This window comes from Apteryx rowi, unplaced genomic scaffold (assembly GCF_003343035.1).
Source record: "Apteryx rowi isolate R43461 unplaced genomic scaffold, aptRow1 scaffold_409, whole genome shotgun sequence".
Taxonomy (NCBI): domain Eukaryota; kingdom Metazoa; phylum Chordata; class Aves; order Apterygiformes; family Apterygidae; genus Apteryx; species Apteryx rowi.
In genome coordinates this window covers 674507-693348 of record NW_020450614.1, presented here as the reverse complement: position 1 = coordinate 693348, position 18842 = coordinate 674507, and the positions used below count along the sequence as shown (strand labels likewise).

Genomic DNA, 18842 nt, shown 5'->3' with positions numbered 1-18842 from the left:
AATGCTATTAAGCCATTTTGCATATGTAACAAGGCAAGCCATGAAGACGACAAGTGTGAGGAAGAGACAGGCAAGCAACAAAGCACTTAGCTTCCAAAGTAACACAATGGCATTTTAAGACACACGCACTTTATTTTTAGCATTCAGTTTAATGGTGAATGATGTAGATGTCAAGCCAGAGTTTTCTTTCTTTTTGTCATAATGAATGTGTCACTTTTTATCTAGCCAGTTTAAATCTTGCTTTTCATGCAATATAGCAAATGATAATACTTGGCAAGACAGTGAGCCACTGGTTTTATGAAGCAGTTCAGAATCTATTTAAACTCCACCACTTGGGAATACAACACTGTGAAAGAAATTAGACTGCCTATATTAAGAATTTATAATAGTTGTTTTCAATCTTATTAGAAAGGATTATTTAAATAAATTACTTCCAATTAGTTAGCAGCACTCTTGAGATAATGATCATTTAAGCCAGATTTTCTCTTTCTCAAATTATGAACAAACCTGCTGCCCTATATATACAATTCCTACTTAGATACACAAAGACATGTTGTATTCACTTATTATACCTGTATTTATAAACTGCAGTTTCTATTTATTCTTCTCCTTAACTTTGAAAATACTTGAAACAGCAGCATGTATGACTACAGGTTGCTATTTGGTAGCAGGTGGCACCTTCCTCCTCCTCTAATCCAATTAGAAGGATTTTTGTTTGTTTATTTTGGTGTTTACTCTTCCAAAGAGGTTTAACCAGGTACAAAAACGTTCATCTTTTAAAAGTTTACAAATAAACATGAAATTGCTCTATTAGAATTTTTTAAATTCTATTTGTAACTCATACTCAATTTTTATAAAAATTAAGAAGCAGAGACCTAATGAACAAATAAATTCTGATGGCCTGCCTGTGTTTATGCACTGGGAATGAGTAAATCTGCACTGGAATTCCTAATGAAAAACAACATCACAGTTTTAGAAAACTCATTTTAGGCAAGTTCACACAGTATACTATGCTTGTATAAATACTGTGTTTCATTTTGCCAAAAACAACCCCCAAAACTTACAAGGAACAGCTGTTTATATAGGCAGAACAGGTCCACAATGCAAGAACAAAAATTAGAACAGATTAGTATACATACATTATGCTATGTTTCAATGTAAAGTGTCCAGGTATTGCTAAAGAATAACAGTTTAATGCCGGAGTAACAAAACAATTAAAGACAAAAATTTAAATAATCCTTAAGGGATGTCGTTTTCCTCCCCTCCCCCATCTACTAAATTTTAATAGAGCAACAGATAGGGTCAGTTTTTTAATGTCACCTTCCTAAAAACGTCATAGACAAATCCATCAAGCATAATTAGCCTTTCAGACACATAAAGCATCAATGTGCAGTTGGGAATCCTAAGATTTCTCATTACTCTACTTATTTCTCATTACAAAAGCCCTCCATAAAATGCTATATAGTCTATTTTTAGATTTAATTTTGGGTCTTCATTAAGACATACTTGCTTTGTATGTTTATTTATGGCACCAAATCTTAAAAGCTTGTAAACTTTACATTTCATTTTTAATGATCTTTAGGATAGAAAATACATTAACAATAATGGAAAACAAAAACATCAGTAAGACTGACGTAAAAACATAAGCAGTAAACAACCAAAATGAAAAAGTAGTTTCTGCCAGCCTCACCTGACAAAATGTTCCTGGTTTGATTCACCACTAAGTCTGGAGTATCATTAAATGATGCATAACCCTAAGAATAAAAAAGTTGAAAAAGTTAAAATAAGTAAGTTTTTCATTGCCAAATTACTTGCAATTTTTTTCCCTTTTATACAAGGTCTAGAAGTATATAAATGGTAACATATGCATTATGAAAAATATATTTTATTATTTCACATCAAGAAAGATCAAAGCAAAATGGGAAGTTGAGTGTATTTCAGATTTGGTTTGCTCTCCAGAATACTCCTTGAAAAATATATAAAATTAAATACACATGCATCAGTCACAGTCATCTCAAACTTTATAGTACTTTTGCCTGACACATCTAACTTGGAGAAAACTGAGAATGCATATATGAGTACTCAAGAAATGGAGTTACTGAATACAAATAAGCTAACACATGCTAACACAAAATGCATGTTAAAAACAACAAAATTCAACCACCTCTCAAGATATGTTTCCTTCAGGGAGAAGGGAGGGAGACCAGTTCAGGACAGTGGGGACCAAGCTTAGCAGATCATCAGGACAGCAAGCAGGAGCCACTGCACTTGAAGTTTTCTTTCCTGCAAGCCTGATCACTTCAAAAGCAGGCAGGGGTCTAGGCTCACTACATACAGCCTTTGGTTCCAGAAAGTGCCCTTCTATTCCTAGGAAGCATTTTTCAAAATGCTGGGGTTTTTAACTGCTCAAACTAAGCTGTTTGTTCCCAAGTGAAAGTCATGGTATTCTGTGGATAGTCTTGCAAAAATATTAAGTCATTACTTCCATTGCACCAGATTTAATATCAAATAGGCACTTAAAGAATTTGAAGAACATATTTCAAGATAGCTGGAATACAATACAACTAATTAGGAGAGAGTGGATGTTTTTCTTTAATTTGAACTGAAAATACAGAGCATGCTAGCAGATCCCTGTTTCTGCCTCTTTGATTTTTAAGGATATTTCCTTCAAAGAGGCAATTAGCATTACATTTGTGATATGTAGTATCCTGGGGATGTAAATGACTACACTCATATTTTTAGATATTAACCTTGGCCAAACAACAGACCAATAAAGAGAGATATCCACTATGAGGCAGCATGTGGTAGGCACAGGAGATTCCTACTGTCTTGAGAAAGCCATGGCAAAATGAGTGATACGCAAGTAGCCCAGTTTATTAACACTTTATGAGCCTGTCAAGAAACATACCTTTTGAACCAGACTAGAAAGGTCTATTTTAAGGACATCATTGACCTTGGCAAGCTGCGAGCTCACTCCCGGCAACTAGGAAACAAAAAGCATTATTGAGTCAGATCAAAGTAGTAGCCTTGCTACTTTACTAAATATTTCAAAGATGGGAGAGAGGATAAAGAGAAACTAGAAAGAGCATTTTTAACATAATCTTTCTAGCACCCTCCTGAAACCTTTGTTGTACAAAAGCAAAACTTAACCTCAGCATTTTTGGGAGGGCACATTATTTCACTGCCCAGAGCAGCACTTCAATGTAACTACTTGACACACATCTTATTCTCTTACACATTCAAAGTGAAAACAGTGACTGCAATTGCCCAGAAACACAGAATGAGGGAAATGCACTTTTATCTCACAAGTGACTGCACAAACTGAGCTATTAAATTGCACAGATACTACTGGGCTTATCCAAGACAATCACACTGTAAGAGTCTGAAAAATATTCTCTTACCCCAGTAAAATTGGCATTGATGTTCAGTTGATTTAATGAATTCTTGATGATATTGCAAGTTGAAGCAGCCTGAACTGCAGAGCATGCAGAATCATTGAGGGTGTTGCTCAGGTGCATTTTAACATCTGTCAAATTTGCATGAAGCCTCTCGGTGCCTTCCTGCAAAACCTCTACAGAGACGCTCACGTTTTCCAGTGCCTCCTTCGTTTCTCTGATTGCTGCAAGGATGTGAGTTTTTTTTTAAAAAAAATTTACTTAGAAACCAGTCTATAGATACAGATATGGAGAGAGAAGGTGCATGTACACATGTGCAAATGCTGAGCCTCTTAAAGATACTGATTTAAATATAATCCCTTCCCCCCCTCAGAAATACACTCTAGCACAAAATATTTTACATTTATTGCACATATAAACACATCACTTATGTCTTCCTACCAAAAAATGAATATATTCAAGCTATTTTTATTGAGATTCTACCTGTTTCCCAAATTACTCTTTGGTACTCTTTCCCTACTTCTCTTGACTCAGTGCTTTCAAAAGAGAACTTTAAGTGTACATAATCATTACAAATTATAAAGAAAATCCACATCCACAAAACAGTATTTTCAACAATAGTATTATAATCCAAGTCACAAATTATACAGCTGCAAGATGAAAGTGAAAGAGATCATGTTGTATTGGCCAAGCATTAGCATGTGTTCAGTACTGCCTGCCTTTAGATTTCATCCCAATCACACAAAACAACATAACACAGACAGGTGATTAGTAGACAAAAAAAACAACACACAGATACAGCTAAAAATGCACAAGTGTACAAAAATAAAGCACACTTCACACAACACAAGGTTTTGTCACATCTTTTACCTTTGATAGCCCTTTCCACTTTGACTTCAAGACAAATAGAGAAATAAAGCAAAAAGGAGAATGATGACGAGTGAATAAGAAAGAATTCTAGTGATGGATGAATAGTTTCATGTTTATGGGCAAAAAAAAAAAAAAAAAAAAGAAGCGACTCAAGTTCACAGATGCCTTTCACTTTGCTCTGTAATCTGTACCTAATTCCTTAAAAAACCCTTTCTTCAATAGAATAAAGAATAACAGAATCTTTTCTTTAAAGACAGACACAGAACCAAGACACGAGCAATGCTAAGCTCAAAGACACAGTCAAGAAATGCTAGTTGTTGGCACTCTCATGACAGACTAGGTAGCAATGAGGCCAGTCTATGTTCATTGCCTGACCTGTCTGAAGAGCAGTAATACTATTCAGTCTCCAAAAAACTGAGCATCTCCATCAGTCTCTACAAAGAACAAAATCTGTCTGACAGATAAAATATTAAAAAATATGAAATCCTCAAAAAAGTGAATCCATCTTCATCCAAAGAAATTATAAAGCTGTGGGTCTAATTTCATGTTTCATGGACCAATTTTCACATTTCTGCAAGCTCACTATTTGTACAAATTCAGTAAACTATTGATACTTAAAGAAGAGATAGGGATAAGAAGATTACTTCACAAAGATCCATGGACAGATCTTATCAGTGTTTAAGAGCACAGTTTTCCTAGGCTCCCTTATATGGAAAGGGAAAACCACCTGGAGCAGGGCATTCAGATTTCACCTCTCTTCAACGACTATTGAAACTAGATACTAACATTAGCACTTAAATCTTGTCTTATTTTTTTAGATACATTTATGTGTTTCAAAATACCTGATATCCTCAGTTTAAAAGAAATATCATGGCATACAGAAAAATGGTAAGTTGAATTATGGCACTGCATAAAGCCATTCTGTGCTGTGCTCTAGAAAGACAATGCCTGTCTTAACATGACAACAGAACATTAACTAATGCAAAAATATACACAACTTTACCTCCTGCCATTGTCAGAGCTGCATCAAGTGCAGGACATACTTCTTTCCCCAGTTGTTCTTGAACTCTGCTACCAAGCAAAGGTCCCACATCTGTAGTACAAAGAGATGAAAAAACATTACATACCAGTTCAATCTAAAATACCTCTCAGCAGAGGTGCTATCAGACTCTTGCTTAACAAAATATATGTAAATTATTAAAATTTCTGTAAGGCCTGACAGTCAAAACTTAGTGACAGAAGAGGATGTGGAAAGAAAATTCTGGTTTAGCTAACTACAGACTTATAAAAGAAAGCAGTAAACCAAAATATGGTGCAGAGTATTCACTAGTATTTGACCACATAGGTAAGGATACATAACATTCCAAAAGACTCCAAAACACATACTTCATCGCATCTGAAAAGAGATTTTTTCCACAATCCATCTTAAAAAGGTCCAACATCTGGACAAGAATTTTGTGCCATACACTCTTTCATTACAAGCTATGTTTTTGTAGTGCAAGAGTAAAAAAGGAAATGGATTCTTCGCCTTCCTTCCATTCCCCATCTATCCAGCAGTGTCAAAGTCACCCACAACCCAGACCTGCCAATGATCTCCACTGAAATCCCTTAAGCACGTTTAGCACGTCTGCCAGACCTTACTGCCTCGTGCAATGCATTCAGCACTGATGCCCACAGCACCGGCTTCAAACCCAGGAAGCTTACCCATAGCTATCCCCAATAAGCCCTCCCGTCTCACTGCCCACAAACAGAAATGAATCTGAGTTCAGCAAAAATGAGAACAGGTGTGCGTGGAAGAGACAAATGCAGGGAAGGGTTTAGCATCTTAATGTAAATATTATCCTTCAGGTAGTCCCTAGGTCCTCTCCATTTTCAGATTACAGCAAACAGTTAATGTAGAGGTTTGGGGGGGGGGGGGTTGGGTTTTTTGGGTTTTTTTTTGCTTTTGAGGAGATGAGAATAGCAGCACATTACAGAAAAATCCATTACTGTCAACACTGTCATTTCAACTTGGGATGGAAATTTTTAATCAAGCAGAAAAGACTTTTCAGCATTTCCTTAGGGTTGGCAGACTGAACTCATCTACATTTCTCTAGAGGTTTATTCTACTGTTGATCCCCTTAGAATGAAATCCTTTGTCCCCAGGTGTCACAAACTTAATTCTAGTCTTTCAATACTATACAAGATAATAAAAGCTATCTTTATTTATTGATGGGCACTCTTATATCACAGATCCAACTATGTCCCTGTTAACTAACCAACAAATTAAATTGCCATTGAAAATGAATAAATATTTTATTTGGATGTTCAGTTTTCAGTAGCAGGGCAGCTACAAACTAGTGCTTGAAATGCAGATGTCAATTCAGTTTTTTTTAAGACTTAAACCTGACACACAGCTTTTGGGACCAGAGTGTTCTTGTCTAGAATTAATTGGGAAGATGTGATATGGCTACTTTGGCAACGGTGTTTTATGTGCTTTAGTAGTCTCACATAGACAAGACACACTGACCTCAGGGTAATGCCAAGCTGGTTACACTGAAAAATCAGTTTTAAAATATTTTTTAAACATACATTGAAGCACAGATTCTAGTAACCATAAGTCAATCCATGATAAGCACCATGCTGCCATAATTACATAGCTTTCTTCCAGCAGCAATACTATTTAAAATTAGTTTTGGTATTTCTACATTTCACTTCATTCTGCAATGCAGACCTGTACATGAGTCAACATGTTCATTAACACATGCTAACAATGCACCTTGAACTCTAACTGTACTGTACATGGTTTGCCTTTTTTATTATAATTTGTTTTAAAAAGTGAAGCGTAAGTTCTGAAAAAATTCAGTAATTTGTATGTTTTTGAGAGGTTTAAAAAGATGATGCCTTGTACCGTAACTGTGCTGAAGGGTAAAGTGCAGCAAAGTGCAGCAGTTGTTTTTCAAGTTTTGTTATCTCATGCTCTTCAGTTGCTCATTCTGAAATGCCAAATACCTTAAGCAGCTTCAGAAAGATGATAAATTTTTATCTCAACTTCTAGCTGAGTAGAGGATAAAGTTACAATAACAAAAACAAATACAGGGGAGTTACCAGTCATTGCAACAGTGGCAACAGCTAGCGACTTTGTTCCTTGACATTTGTCTTCATAGTTAAAAACTGAAAAATAATATTCTAAAAAAGCATTAAGTACTACTGGTTACCGATCTATAAAAAGGAAAATAAAATATTAGCCTGACTTATAAGCCTTTTGTTAAATCACTTGTAGTATATTTCAGAAAATAGTATGCATTACACCAATCCTGACACATTTTATGAGAAGAAAATCTTAGGTTTTAGTTGCAGTTACCACTGAGAACAGCAATTCTTCTTGAAAACCATATTCTCATAAACCATATTTTCATAACTAAAATTTCACTTTGCATTATGAGCTATTTGCATCATCTTATTACAGGTTTTAAACACACATCATTAACTGCTTTTAAATCAAAGTACTTACTATTTAGGTCGGAGAGTGCTTTATCCTTGGTTGTATTGTACTTGCTTACCAAGTAGTCAATTTGCTGAAAAAAGATAATTTTTAAAAAAGCTATTTACAATAATTGGAAAAAAAAGGTTTTTTTTATAATGAGACAGAAATCACCACACTTTGAAACAATTCAAATATTTGTGCAAACCCCCCAAATCCTGGAACTCTACTGTTTTCAGCTAACAAAATATTTTAAATCCTTGCTCAGCACAACTGCACATACAAAGAGATATTTAATTGGGAAATCTACTTAATTGGAACATCACTGGGAAAAGATTAAACTCAAAATAGTTAAGTAGCAGGGACTGTGGCTTTATGAAGACTTCAGGTTGGTCAGTCATAACAGGTTTTTGCACGTCTGTCTCTGCTATTTGATTTTCTAGGGGTATTAGTTCCTCTCTCATTGGGAGACATGCAGCAAATTGATGGACTGGTAATTCTGATGCAATTCTACCAATGAGGTTAGCTCGCACTGGGGGCAGCCTCTGCAAGGCTCCACTGCAGAAGGGAGCTGGCTGGGCTGTCTTAACGCAAACGGGTTTCTTTACCCCCAAATGGATTTGGCCCAGTCACAACTTGGGCTGCACCAGGAAACAGAAATAATAGAAAACACCGACTTAGCTATCACCAGTTTCTGGTTTTGGACAAAAGGCTATCAAAAAGCCATCTTAAGTGGAAATCTTGCTTTACTGTATTTGAAGAGACATTCAGCAACCTACATGGATTTCTGCATGTTTAAAAGAATGTACTATGATCCTAATCCCAACTCAGCTAAAGGAACGTAGAGGTTAATACAGTTGACAAATGGGGTTCCAGTTCCAATAAGTGACTCAAATGTGCACCAAAAAGCATGGCTTGTATTTTCAGGTTTTCAGTGGGATTAAAAAAAAAAAAAAAAAAAAAAAACAGAATGGCAGATGTCATTAAATGACAAATTTAGTATTGGGCAGATTCTCTTTTTTAACAAAGGAGGGGGAAAAAAAGAGCCTTTCTTACCAGGAAGGTTGTAGGGCTATTTTGGTTTTCTAGGCTAACCTGGGGACTAATACTTTGTAGGGCTGCAAGTTTTGCTTTGTCTCCAGCAATGTCATGGACAAAATGCGATTCAGTATAACTAATAGTGTTATCACTCAATACTCGCACAGTCTGCAAATCTTCTATGACAAGAACTCTAAACATGTGACTTCTTTTTTCAAATCCTCTTATATGTTATACACCTCATCCTGATGAGACAAGGACAGTTGGACACCAGCTAGGATTTCAGAGTTTTATAGCCAATGAATTGGATTCTGCAGCTTTTGCAAGAAACTGAAGGCTTTCTCTTATTCTCAAGAAATTCTTATACATGATATAAACGTATCTTGTCTGTCAAAAATAAGATATATCTGATGACTCTGCAATTAAATGTCTAGCCTGAGAAGGAAAACATAATAATCATGCACAGAAACTAAAAACTCACTACATAATTGAGAAGAATATTCAAGTCCTAACACTACTTTTAATTTCAAAAATTCAGTGTTTGTTTGCTTTTTAGCTAGTATCAAACTTTCTCTCTAAGATAGTTACTTTTACAGAAAAAATTTTCTACTTTGACATTTCCTATCACAAGCACTCAGCAGGCTGCAAAGAGGAATCCAGTGGCGTCTGACGCAACTGGTTTACATTTTTCAATGCCAACTTCCCTTCCGTGCCCCGAGTCAGGCAGACTCACGAAAGGCTCTAGATTTCAAGACAAAGACTCATGACACGACTGCTTCCTGCCATACACCTGCATCACCAGACCGCCCCGATGCCATGCATACAGGAATAATGGTAACGGGAACAACTCCAGATATGGAAAGATTTAATGACAATCCCCAGATGCCTCCTCTTCTCATATAGTTTTGTCAGCAGAAAAACAGCTCATAGGTTATGGCAGCCCAAAGCTACTGTGATGGGGACGTGGCCACAGTCATGGATCCCACAGAGTCATGTGAATTCTGTTTCAAGTTTCAGTGACACCGAAGAAAAACACATAGATACCGTACTAACAAGTTAATTAAAGACAACATAACTGGACAGTAGGGCTTTTTTTCCCCCAATCTAGAAAGAGTAAAATTTGTATAGGGGAAAGTACACAAGACTTCCATAGTCTTTTTTTTTTTTTTTTTTAATGCAAAAAAATATGCAGAGGAGTCCTTCCACAACTTTAAGGAAAGTCTGAAATTAGAAAGGACAGAATCTTTCCTGTTCACTATGGCCCAAAATGTTTAGAGAAGAATCTTATGCAGTCAAAACATTTCTAGAAAAAAATTACTGTAGCTCAGTCCTAGGAACACAAGCTCAAAAGACAAAGAAACATGAGTGCAATGAGGAATCCAAGTTTCCACGTATGCTGATTCATCCGAATAACTCAAACATTTTTTATTATGTGAAAAATTCTTACCTTGCATTTTTTACTCTAATTCATGAGATTGACACCCAAAGAATTAAAAAAAAAAAAAGCGCAGCATGCTGCAGGTATGATTCATATCAAATAGAAAGAAATAATTATTTTCTGCAATATTTCTTACTTATACTTCACACACACACACACACACCATAAAGAAAAAAAATTCTTTACCGCTGGAGTGTCGTTAAGGAAAATTTTCAGATCTTTAAAATTACTGTTAACCAGTTTCTTTGCCCCTCGAACTTGACTCGTTAAGTGCTGGTTGGCAGCATATGCACAAAGCACTCCAACACTACAAAAAATACAAATAATGGATATTACTTTATCACTGTTAGTACCCATTCTGACATTTTAAAACAGAAAAAAAAATACAGTAAAGTCAAAATTATCAAAATAAAAGCCTCCATGAATTTACACTTTCTCTTTCTTACTCCAAGTTCTTATATTCACCACTAGGTGGAGTAGAGGAATTAGCTGTATGGGCCAATATTGTACTACAAATAAAAAAAAATGAAGTCTTCAGAAATTATTAACATACAGTTACTTAGAGATTTGCACTTATGCTGTCAGAAAATGCGTATAGCCTATGTGAATGGTATAAATGACTAAAATGTTAGCCTCTTTCACAGGTATCATTAACCTTGACATATCTACAAGCAAATGCTCATTAAATAACTATGAAAAGGAATGATTTACATCTGAAAACTTCAGCAACATTTATTGAAAATGGCCCCATTCATTTACATAATTACAGATATCTTTTAAAAGCACGTGAATAGTCCCTATTGACTCTAAAAATACATAAACATTTGCTGATAGTAAAGCAAAAGGTGGAAAGCAAGAGAGATTACCAAGCAGCACCACTGGTAATTTTCTGTTTGATCATTCCCACTGCACAATTCTAATCATAACATGGTAGATTTGCACAAGCATTAAGTAAAAAGGTAATTATAAGCCCCATGAGAAGCTTTCACAATCTCTCAGCATACAGGAGACTTCTTTCTTTGTTTAGTTCAGGGGAGAAATAGACTTATGGTAAATAGAAAGATGAATTTTTGTCTTTAAACATCTCTCACATTCACAACGGCTAAACATGCAGTTAGATAAAAATTTCTACAGTTACAGGCACCAGAAGATCAACACGGTAACTTCATGTAGGAATGCAGCGGTAATAACCTCAAAGGAGGCTTTAACCCACTTCATGGGTTAAACCCACACTTCGCTCAGATGCTGACCGGGAGCCGGTTGAGATGCACACGCCATGAGCAGGATGCACCTGCAGCAGGAAACACCGCCGGCAGGCTGCAGTTCGTGGCGTTGCAGGCAGTTTCTGGACAGCACATGTGTTCAGTTTCTCAGTTTGTACTAAGTAAAGCAGCACAAAATTAGGAACAAGAAAGGCAGTATCCTGAAGAGGCCATTATGGCCATCCGAATGCCAGGACACGGGAATTGACCACTAACACAAATGGTGCCATACTCTTCCCAAACTGACAAACTTTGTCAGTCGGGGTAAAGAAGACCTAAGCACTAGTATTTTTAAATAGCCAAGCACTTGGAGAAAACCCATACCAGGCTCCCTACTTGACAAAACACATACAGTAAGTATAACTCTTGCTCCAAGAATGTATGCTTGCAGGAAGCCATCATATAGCCATACAAATGAGAAACGAGATGGTGGAGAGCAGATGGGTAACTAGAATAATTTAATAGGCACATCCTAGCAAAAGAGGAGCAAACACCCTGACAAGGCTCATCACCTCTTATGAGGGGTCCAGAAATTAACCTTGTCTTTATTTTGACAGTTTTTCCCCATTCTTACCTTCCCCAACCAAGGTAAAGACTTGTCCTCCTAATAAGACCAGTCTCAAGTACAAAAATCTTTGCTACTCTGACAAATGCTCTCTGCAGAAGAGGTCCGGTTTGGGAGCACGATACAGAAGCTGATGACACTATATGCTACTCGTCTATCAGAATTACTTCATTCTAGAATTGCTAACATTTTTCTCAATCTCCTAAAGTAGAATTAGGAACAGGACGACAGAGTTTGACATCAAGAGATTGTTTCTCAATCAAAAATTTCACAACTGTTTCCTTAAAGCAGGCTATCATCTACTTTCCCAGAAGTCACTATCGAAAGAAGGGGCACCAGCACCCACTTTTCTCACTGTTTACTTAACTAACAAAGGGCATAGTTTTGTTTCCATTAAGGCCAAACGCTCCTTAAGGATCCATTATCATCAGCTACTACCCAAGGAAAGGGAACTTAAAAGCAAAAAGTTCCAAGAAACTGAGCAGCTTTTAACAAAAATAAGCTATCTGCATTTTGGACACATGCAATATATTATTTCTTTTCAGCCTATAGTGATGGCAGTTGTTTTGAAAACATTTTTTCTATCAAGGTAGTCAAAGAAAAAAAAATTTTTTTTTTTATTTTTTTAACAGTGAAAAACAAAATAGCTCAAACCATCAAGAAAAGTAAATATCCATATGTCACTCTGGGGCCCGAGTTTATAACATCCTCTTTGTTCTTTGGACAGTCAGAGTTTTTCTATCTTCTCAGCGTTATGCTGACCGACCAGAAAGGTCAATTGCAATCCAACAAAACGGCACTTTGTAAGATTTGAGCATGATCATTTTTCTCTTCAGTCTGCTAAATGGAAGGAGCGGGAGGAAACAAGATATGGGAGATGCTTTAAACAGACAGTGCACTCAAAACAAGCACGCCTATATTCTGAATGTGGCTAAGCAAATACACAACATCAGAGAGGAAAGTTCTATTCATTCTATAACTGAACCTCGAGCCAACGCTCAATAAGCGGCTACAAGGAGAAAGGAATAAAGCAGTACTAAAAAGGACATGCCTTTCCTACAACAGATGAGACAAACAGTCTCCCCAGGAGTGAGATATTCCATATGCAAATTATTGTGAGATTTCACAATTTGATGTAAATTTTATTAAACCAGTTGCGGGGGGGAAGGGGGCAGCAGACCTAAGCTTTTTGTTTCGCTGTGTTTGCAGAAATTTCAAATCACAGTACATAAACACTGAACAGATCTACATACTGGGGAAATGCCACTCTCCTCACTACTAGAAAAATGAATTTAAAAAAATAATGGGTTTTCTGTACAAACCTTTTCACCAATTCCTTTAACTGATGCTGGTTCCCAGATTCTCAACAATACCCAAGAGACCCTCTACGATGCCTGAATGAGGTACTTGCAAGATACCAAATATAATTTCTTCTCCTTTGGACATAGCTTTCCCTAGCTAATAGGCACTTCATACATAGTAACATCCATAACTTCAAAAAAGAGCTTGCAACACAAGCTCACTTGGAAGGACAGAAAACTGGCTGTGTGCTTTTCCACCTAAAAGCAAAGACACTTTCTGTGAACAGTATTAAAATTGGTATTGCAATGTACAGTTTCTTAGAACAAAATGCCCCTCCCTTGTTCTTATGATGCAGAAGAATTAATAAAGTTACATTCCTTCCGCAGAGAAAATGTGCATTTGCCTAAGCTTGCAGATGACTAGGAAATAAAGTGAAATAGTAGGTCTCTGTCCCTCAACTATCAGTGAACCTCTGAAGAAAAGCACATAATCATTTTAATAATAAATTTAGCTAAGTAGGCTGATTTGATATGGACACAACTTAGGTAGAATGTATTTACATCCTGTGCTCTTTAGCAACAGAATCCTACTTTGCATGAAAACAATATTCCTATACCAGAACTGTTAATTACAAGAAACGCTACATGTATTTCTGACTCAATCTACCAAAAGAAACATTTTAAAACAGAAATACATCTACTGGAAAAATATATGCTTAAGGCCTATTCACTTTAAGATAAACAACCGTGTACATAATCACAAGACTGTTGACCTGTTTCCTTATATCTCTCCTTGAGAAAAGCATACCTAGCAATTATCCTGTTCCTTCAGAAAGCAGAGATTTAGGGAGAACTTTTTTTTTTAAGCTGTCATCTTTATACATCCTTTACACATCTTTCTAATCAACTTAATATTATGAACTTATCCCAATAATAAGAGCATTCTATCAGTGGAAAAGTGAGAAGAAATCATGTTCTACTAACTAAAATCTTCTTCTAAAATCTACATTAACAGTATATATATCTCAGTGTGAACTTGCATGCTGAAACACAGAAAAGTAGGCCATCCCCCTGTAACTACAGTCTTCAGGGGATATTGGCTATATGCACAATCTAGTGCAAGCTCAGTGTCTTTCCTCTAGTAATCTTATCATGCAGAGAAACAGTTACAAGAAAATTTCAGGTTGCCTCCATTTTTTTTTTTGCTGAGGCAATGGCTACCAAGTAGCCTGTCCTTTTGCATTTCAGAGCAGTAGCAAGCAAGCTGTCACGAGTTTAAATAGATCCGGGCATGGCATCTTCTCCTCCCTGTGAAAGATGATCTCAGAAGGGCAGCAGAGTTCTGCTTTGCACTGATGTGATCCAGGAACCAGGCCTGCCTCACTCGGGCTGGGGTCAGTAATACTAGTGGTGTAAAGTCCCACCTTGCTTTGCACAGCACTTGCAGCATTAGCGACTTAGGAAGTCATAGAAGATTATCTCCGCCTGTGGGAAGCTGCGGACAGAGCTCAGGCCAACCCCTCCAGTAAAAGGTCTGATACTCCTTCTAGATGACTTATACAAAACAAAAAAGGATGAGTTCCAGAGGCAATTTTCCTAGTCCTTCCCAGGCATGTTCTAGGGAAAGGATCACAGATCTCCCATTTATGATTTGGGGAGATGCACCTGCCAATTGTGGGTATGCTTAAGACCACAGGAATAGCTGACAGCACATGTCCAAGTTAAAGAAACCAACAAGGAGGAAGACATCTTAATCCACTTTCTACTAACAGATAACATCCATCATCAAATATAACCAGAACGTAGTGTCCTAAAACATGATGTAGAAGTCCCTGGCAAGCTCTGTGAACTACCTTCAGCTTCAGGATGCTGACAGGTACATAACTTGCTTTCTCTGAGGCACTACTGTACTTGGAAGAACTTCTGTCCTGTCATCATAGCAGGGATATATCTACTACCAATCTATACCATTCGGTTTTCTGGTCTTCAGACTACTTGACATGTTTGTTAGCGATGACTTAGAGAGAAGAACATGATCCTATATTTGATATTAGCATGTCTACATTTGAGCATAAGAAAGGCCTCAATTTGTCATGACAGAAAGTAGTCAAAAACCAGAAAGTCTGGGTTACAGTGAAGTGACAAAGCAAGTCTCACTTGACTGAACATTCATACATTACAGATCAAAAGACAACATTTTGTTGAAGAATAATCACAAACTAAGAAAGTAGGCAGGTGAAGAACCAAAGTTGAAGATGGAAAATAGAAAAAAAATAAGAGCAAACAATGTATTTTGAACCATCAATGGGATAACAAAACTAAACTAAACCCAACAGTGTGGATAAAACAGCAGGAGCACTGCCCTGAGCCATCATAGCTGAGCAAAACTATGGAGTGTGAAGAACAAATCGACCATTATACACCCAGGACAGAACATGGTGTGCTCTTAATACTACTAGTGCAAAAACATCTCCAAACTCAAGTAATTTACAGTGAGTGCACACATGGTTTAAACAACTCAATCGGTGTCCAGAAGAAAACCCCTTATTTTGAACATACAAGAAACCTGAAGGACAAAAAAAAAAATACACAAGGAGGTCACACAGAATTGCTTTTCTCACCACCACTACACTATCAAGAACAAAACAGTACCTTGTACCCTAAATACTCTGTGGAATGGTAATTGAACACAAAACACAGTATCTTCTGCTCATGAGTTTAACGTAACAATCTAATTGCCATTTCAATACTGGCAAAAGCCTCATTTGCTAAACTCTAGTTTAATAATATTTCATGTTTCACAACTCAAAGCCTCTCAAGAAAGTATATAATGACCACTGAACATCAACAGTAGCATTTTTATAATGCAGTCATATTTTCTTTAATAAGCATGTATATTAGTCTAAAAAAATAATTTCTGCACCTGCAGGCTAATACAGTAAATGAAACATTATGTCATGTAACACTGCAAAATTAGGGCTATACCAATCTTAGAATTGTTCTCTTTATTACACTTGCCTTATTATTAAAGAAGCAACAAAAAGAAATGTTGCAAAACAGCTCCTCTGACAGTCAGCATTTTTCTTCTGTCTTTGATGCATTTCCCCACCACAGTTGTCACAGCAACGACACATACAGAAGCAAAGTCCCACAAGAGGCAGTAACAAAATAAATAGCAGTCCCAAGGCTGCGGAGACTATAAAACCGATTTCATAGTAGATGGCCTGTAATTCAGACAAAAATAGTGGTAATAGATATCACACAGTAACTGCAATCAATATAGAGGAAATAATTAAGAAAAAAAATCATATTAAAGACTAAAGCATCTACTAAGTTACTGAGGTTATGGACTTGGTGCTTTTTCAATAATCAACAATTTTTCTAACAAAAAGATACATAACATTGTAGATACTGATAGCTAATAATTATTTAACTAGAATATTAGATAGGCAAACTGCAGGAATGAATTCTAAGAGAGAAATATGCTCAAAGGAAATGAATGCAAACTGATGCAACTGAAACAGATTAGAAATGAACACACTGGATTTCCCGGACCACAGATCTATTGTTTCTCATGTCTGGTTCCAGCAAGCCTGACTAGAGCAGTACTTCGCCAGGGTGGGGGTCACTCGTTTATGCAGTTATGGGCAGAGAGATTATTATGAACAGTAAAGGGAAGGTCTTCACTGGGACACAGATTGCGCTGGTGGAGTTTTCTCCAGAAAGCAACACTACTCAAGGACTGGAAAAGAAAGGAGTGGATTTTCAGCCATCTCAGGTAAAAACACTTATTCTGTTGCCAAATAATAAAACAGCAGCAACTAGAAGACGGCTGTCAAGAGCATGAAAGCACAAAGCAGGCTGGGGCAACGCGACAGCCTTGCTGGCGTCTCCGCCGGCAGCAGCACGGGCACCGGGGGCCCAGCGGCCAGTCTGCCAGCCCCAGTCCCTTCGCTTCACACACCTGCCAGCGCAGGGGCAACCTGGCAGTAGTCAGACGCCACGAAGGCAGCACATCATCCTGCTAAATGGGCTTTGGTTCCTCACAAGCTCTGGATCGTGCTCCAGTTCCAGCCTTCCCGACGCCCTTCCTCACAATCCCTCATGACCAGCTGATCCAAGTACAGCAGCCATCACCATTAGCAGAGCTGCAAATTTCTGACCTAATTACCAATTCTGGGGTGAAGCCTAGTTTTATTATTAACCGCTGCTTAATAACTGTTATGCCTTCTGAAGAATATGAATTAGATGCTTTGGCAGTAGAATTTGGCTAGATTTTGCAAAATAATTACATAGTAACCCACAAAAAAATATACTTATTCTCTTTYCTAGTTAACTGAGCCCTTAAGAAATTTTTGGTCAGCATAGATTTTAAAATACGTTAGATGAAAAAACACTATTTAAAATAACATTAAAACCGGTTATGGATGTTTTAATAGGAGTAGTGCATATAGATGTTAGGTTTTTTTCAAAGCTATACATCTACCAGATACACCGTAAGACATTACCTGAAGAGTCAGGACAACATTTTCTGGCTGTGGAAGTCAAAACAGACGGAGAATGTGTACAATGCACAGGCAGCACGCACAAAAACAAATCATGAGAGCAATGAACAATTAACTGTAACTGAAAATTAAAAATACAGAAATAATAATAATAAAAAAATAAAAAGCTACTAAAGTAAAATAACACATAGAAGCGCCACTAAGTAAGGAAAATTATTCACAATAAAATATATAGCAGAGGATTTCTGGTTTGCTTGGTAAGTGAAAGGAATCTAGGATTTGTCCAACATAAATATTTCCAACTTAAAGCAACAAAAGACCAATTATTTCTGTACTGAAAATCTGTTTCTTATAATTCCCAAGACATCTCACAGAAGAGAAGGCCAGAGATTGAATTACTTTGCAGTTTAACAATTTCTTTGTGAAATCCACCTGTCATAACTGTTCCATTATACTCCTGACTAACTTTGTAATTCTAATTTTATTTTGGCATAAGGATGAGCTGTTCCAACAGCAGTTTTGGAACACACAGCAGTTTTTAAAACATATTACATACAAAATTCACCTACACTTTTAAGAAATTACATAGGGGTTTCCTTTGAATTATTCAAAAGTAACAAAGAAAAGGCATTCAAGAAAGACCTAAGAAGTCTATTTAGCAGGTTCCTAACTGATTTCCTCATCTGTATTTTCAGAAAAAAAAAAATGAAAGCACAGTTTTCAATGACAGGAATTTCAGAAGAGCCTCATTTCCCTTTGCTTTCACAATAAAAATAGAATTTATTGCATTTTTCCCATTCATCTCTATATGACAAGTTCACACCTCATAACAATTTCCCTTTTCTTATAAGTGGAAGAGAAAAGGGAAGCAGAATAGCGAAAAACTGAGAGAACCCTCAACCCAAAGTCTGATGTGTTAATGTGTGAGAATCAGAAGTTTTACCAAGTTTTAGGAGATATTTTTCTCAAGTATCACATATATCTTTATGAAACTTCTACTGTACA

The 18842-nt window shown here is 36.7% G+C and overlaps 1 protein-coding gene across 1 annotated transcript in view; it reads right to left on the bottom strand.

The window, feature by feature from the left end:
- The window catches only part of PROM1 (prominin 1), a 58959-nt gene that overhangs the window by 20728 nt on the left and 19389 nt on the right, over positions 1 to 18842 (bottom strand). The window contains exons 4-10 of the mRNA XM_026075646.1: positions 16351 to 16556; positions 10391 to 10511; positions 7759 to 7822; positions 5269 to 5358; positions 3402 to 3619; positions 2909 to 2983; positions 1691 to 1754 (exon numbers count right to left, since the gene is read on the bottom strand). Coding sequence (XP_025931431.1) covers positions 1691 to 1754; positions 2909 to 2983; positions 3402 to 3619; positions 5269 to 5358; positions 7759 to 7822; positions 10391 to 10511; positions 16351 to 16556 — 838 coding nt within the window. The remainder of the gene's footprint in view (positions 1 to 1690; positions 1755 to 2908; positions 2984 to 3401; positions 3620 to 5268; positions 5359 to 7758; positions 7823 to 10390; positions 10512 to 16350; positions 16557 to 18842) is intronic.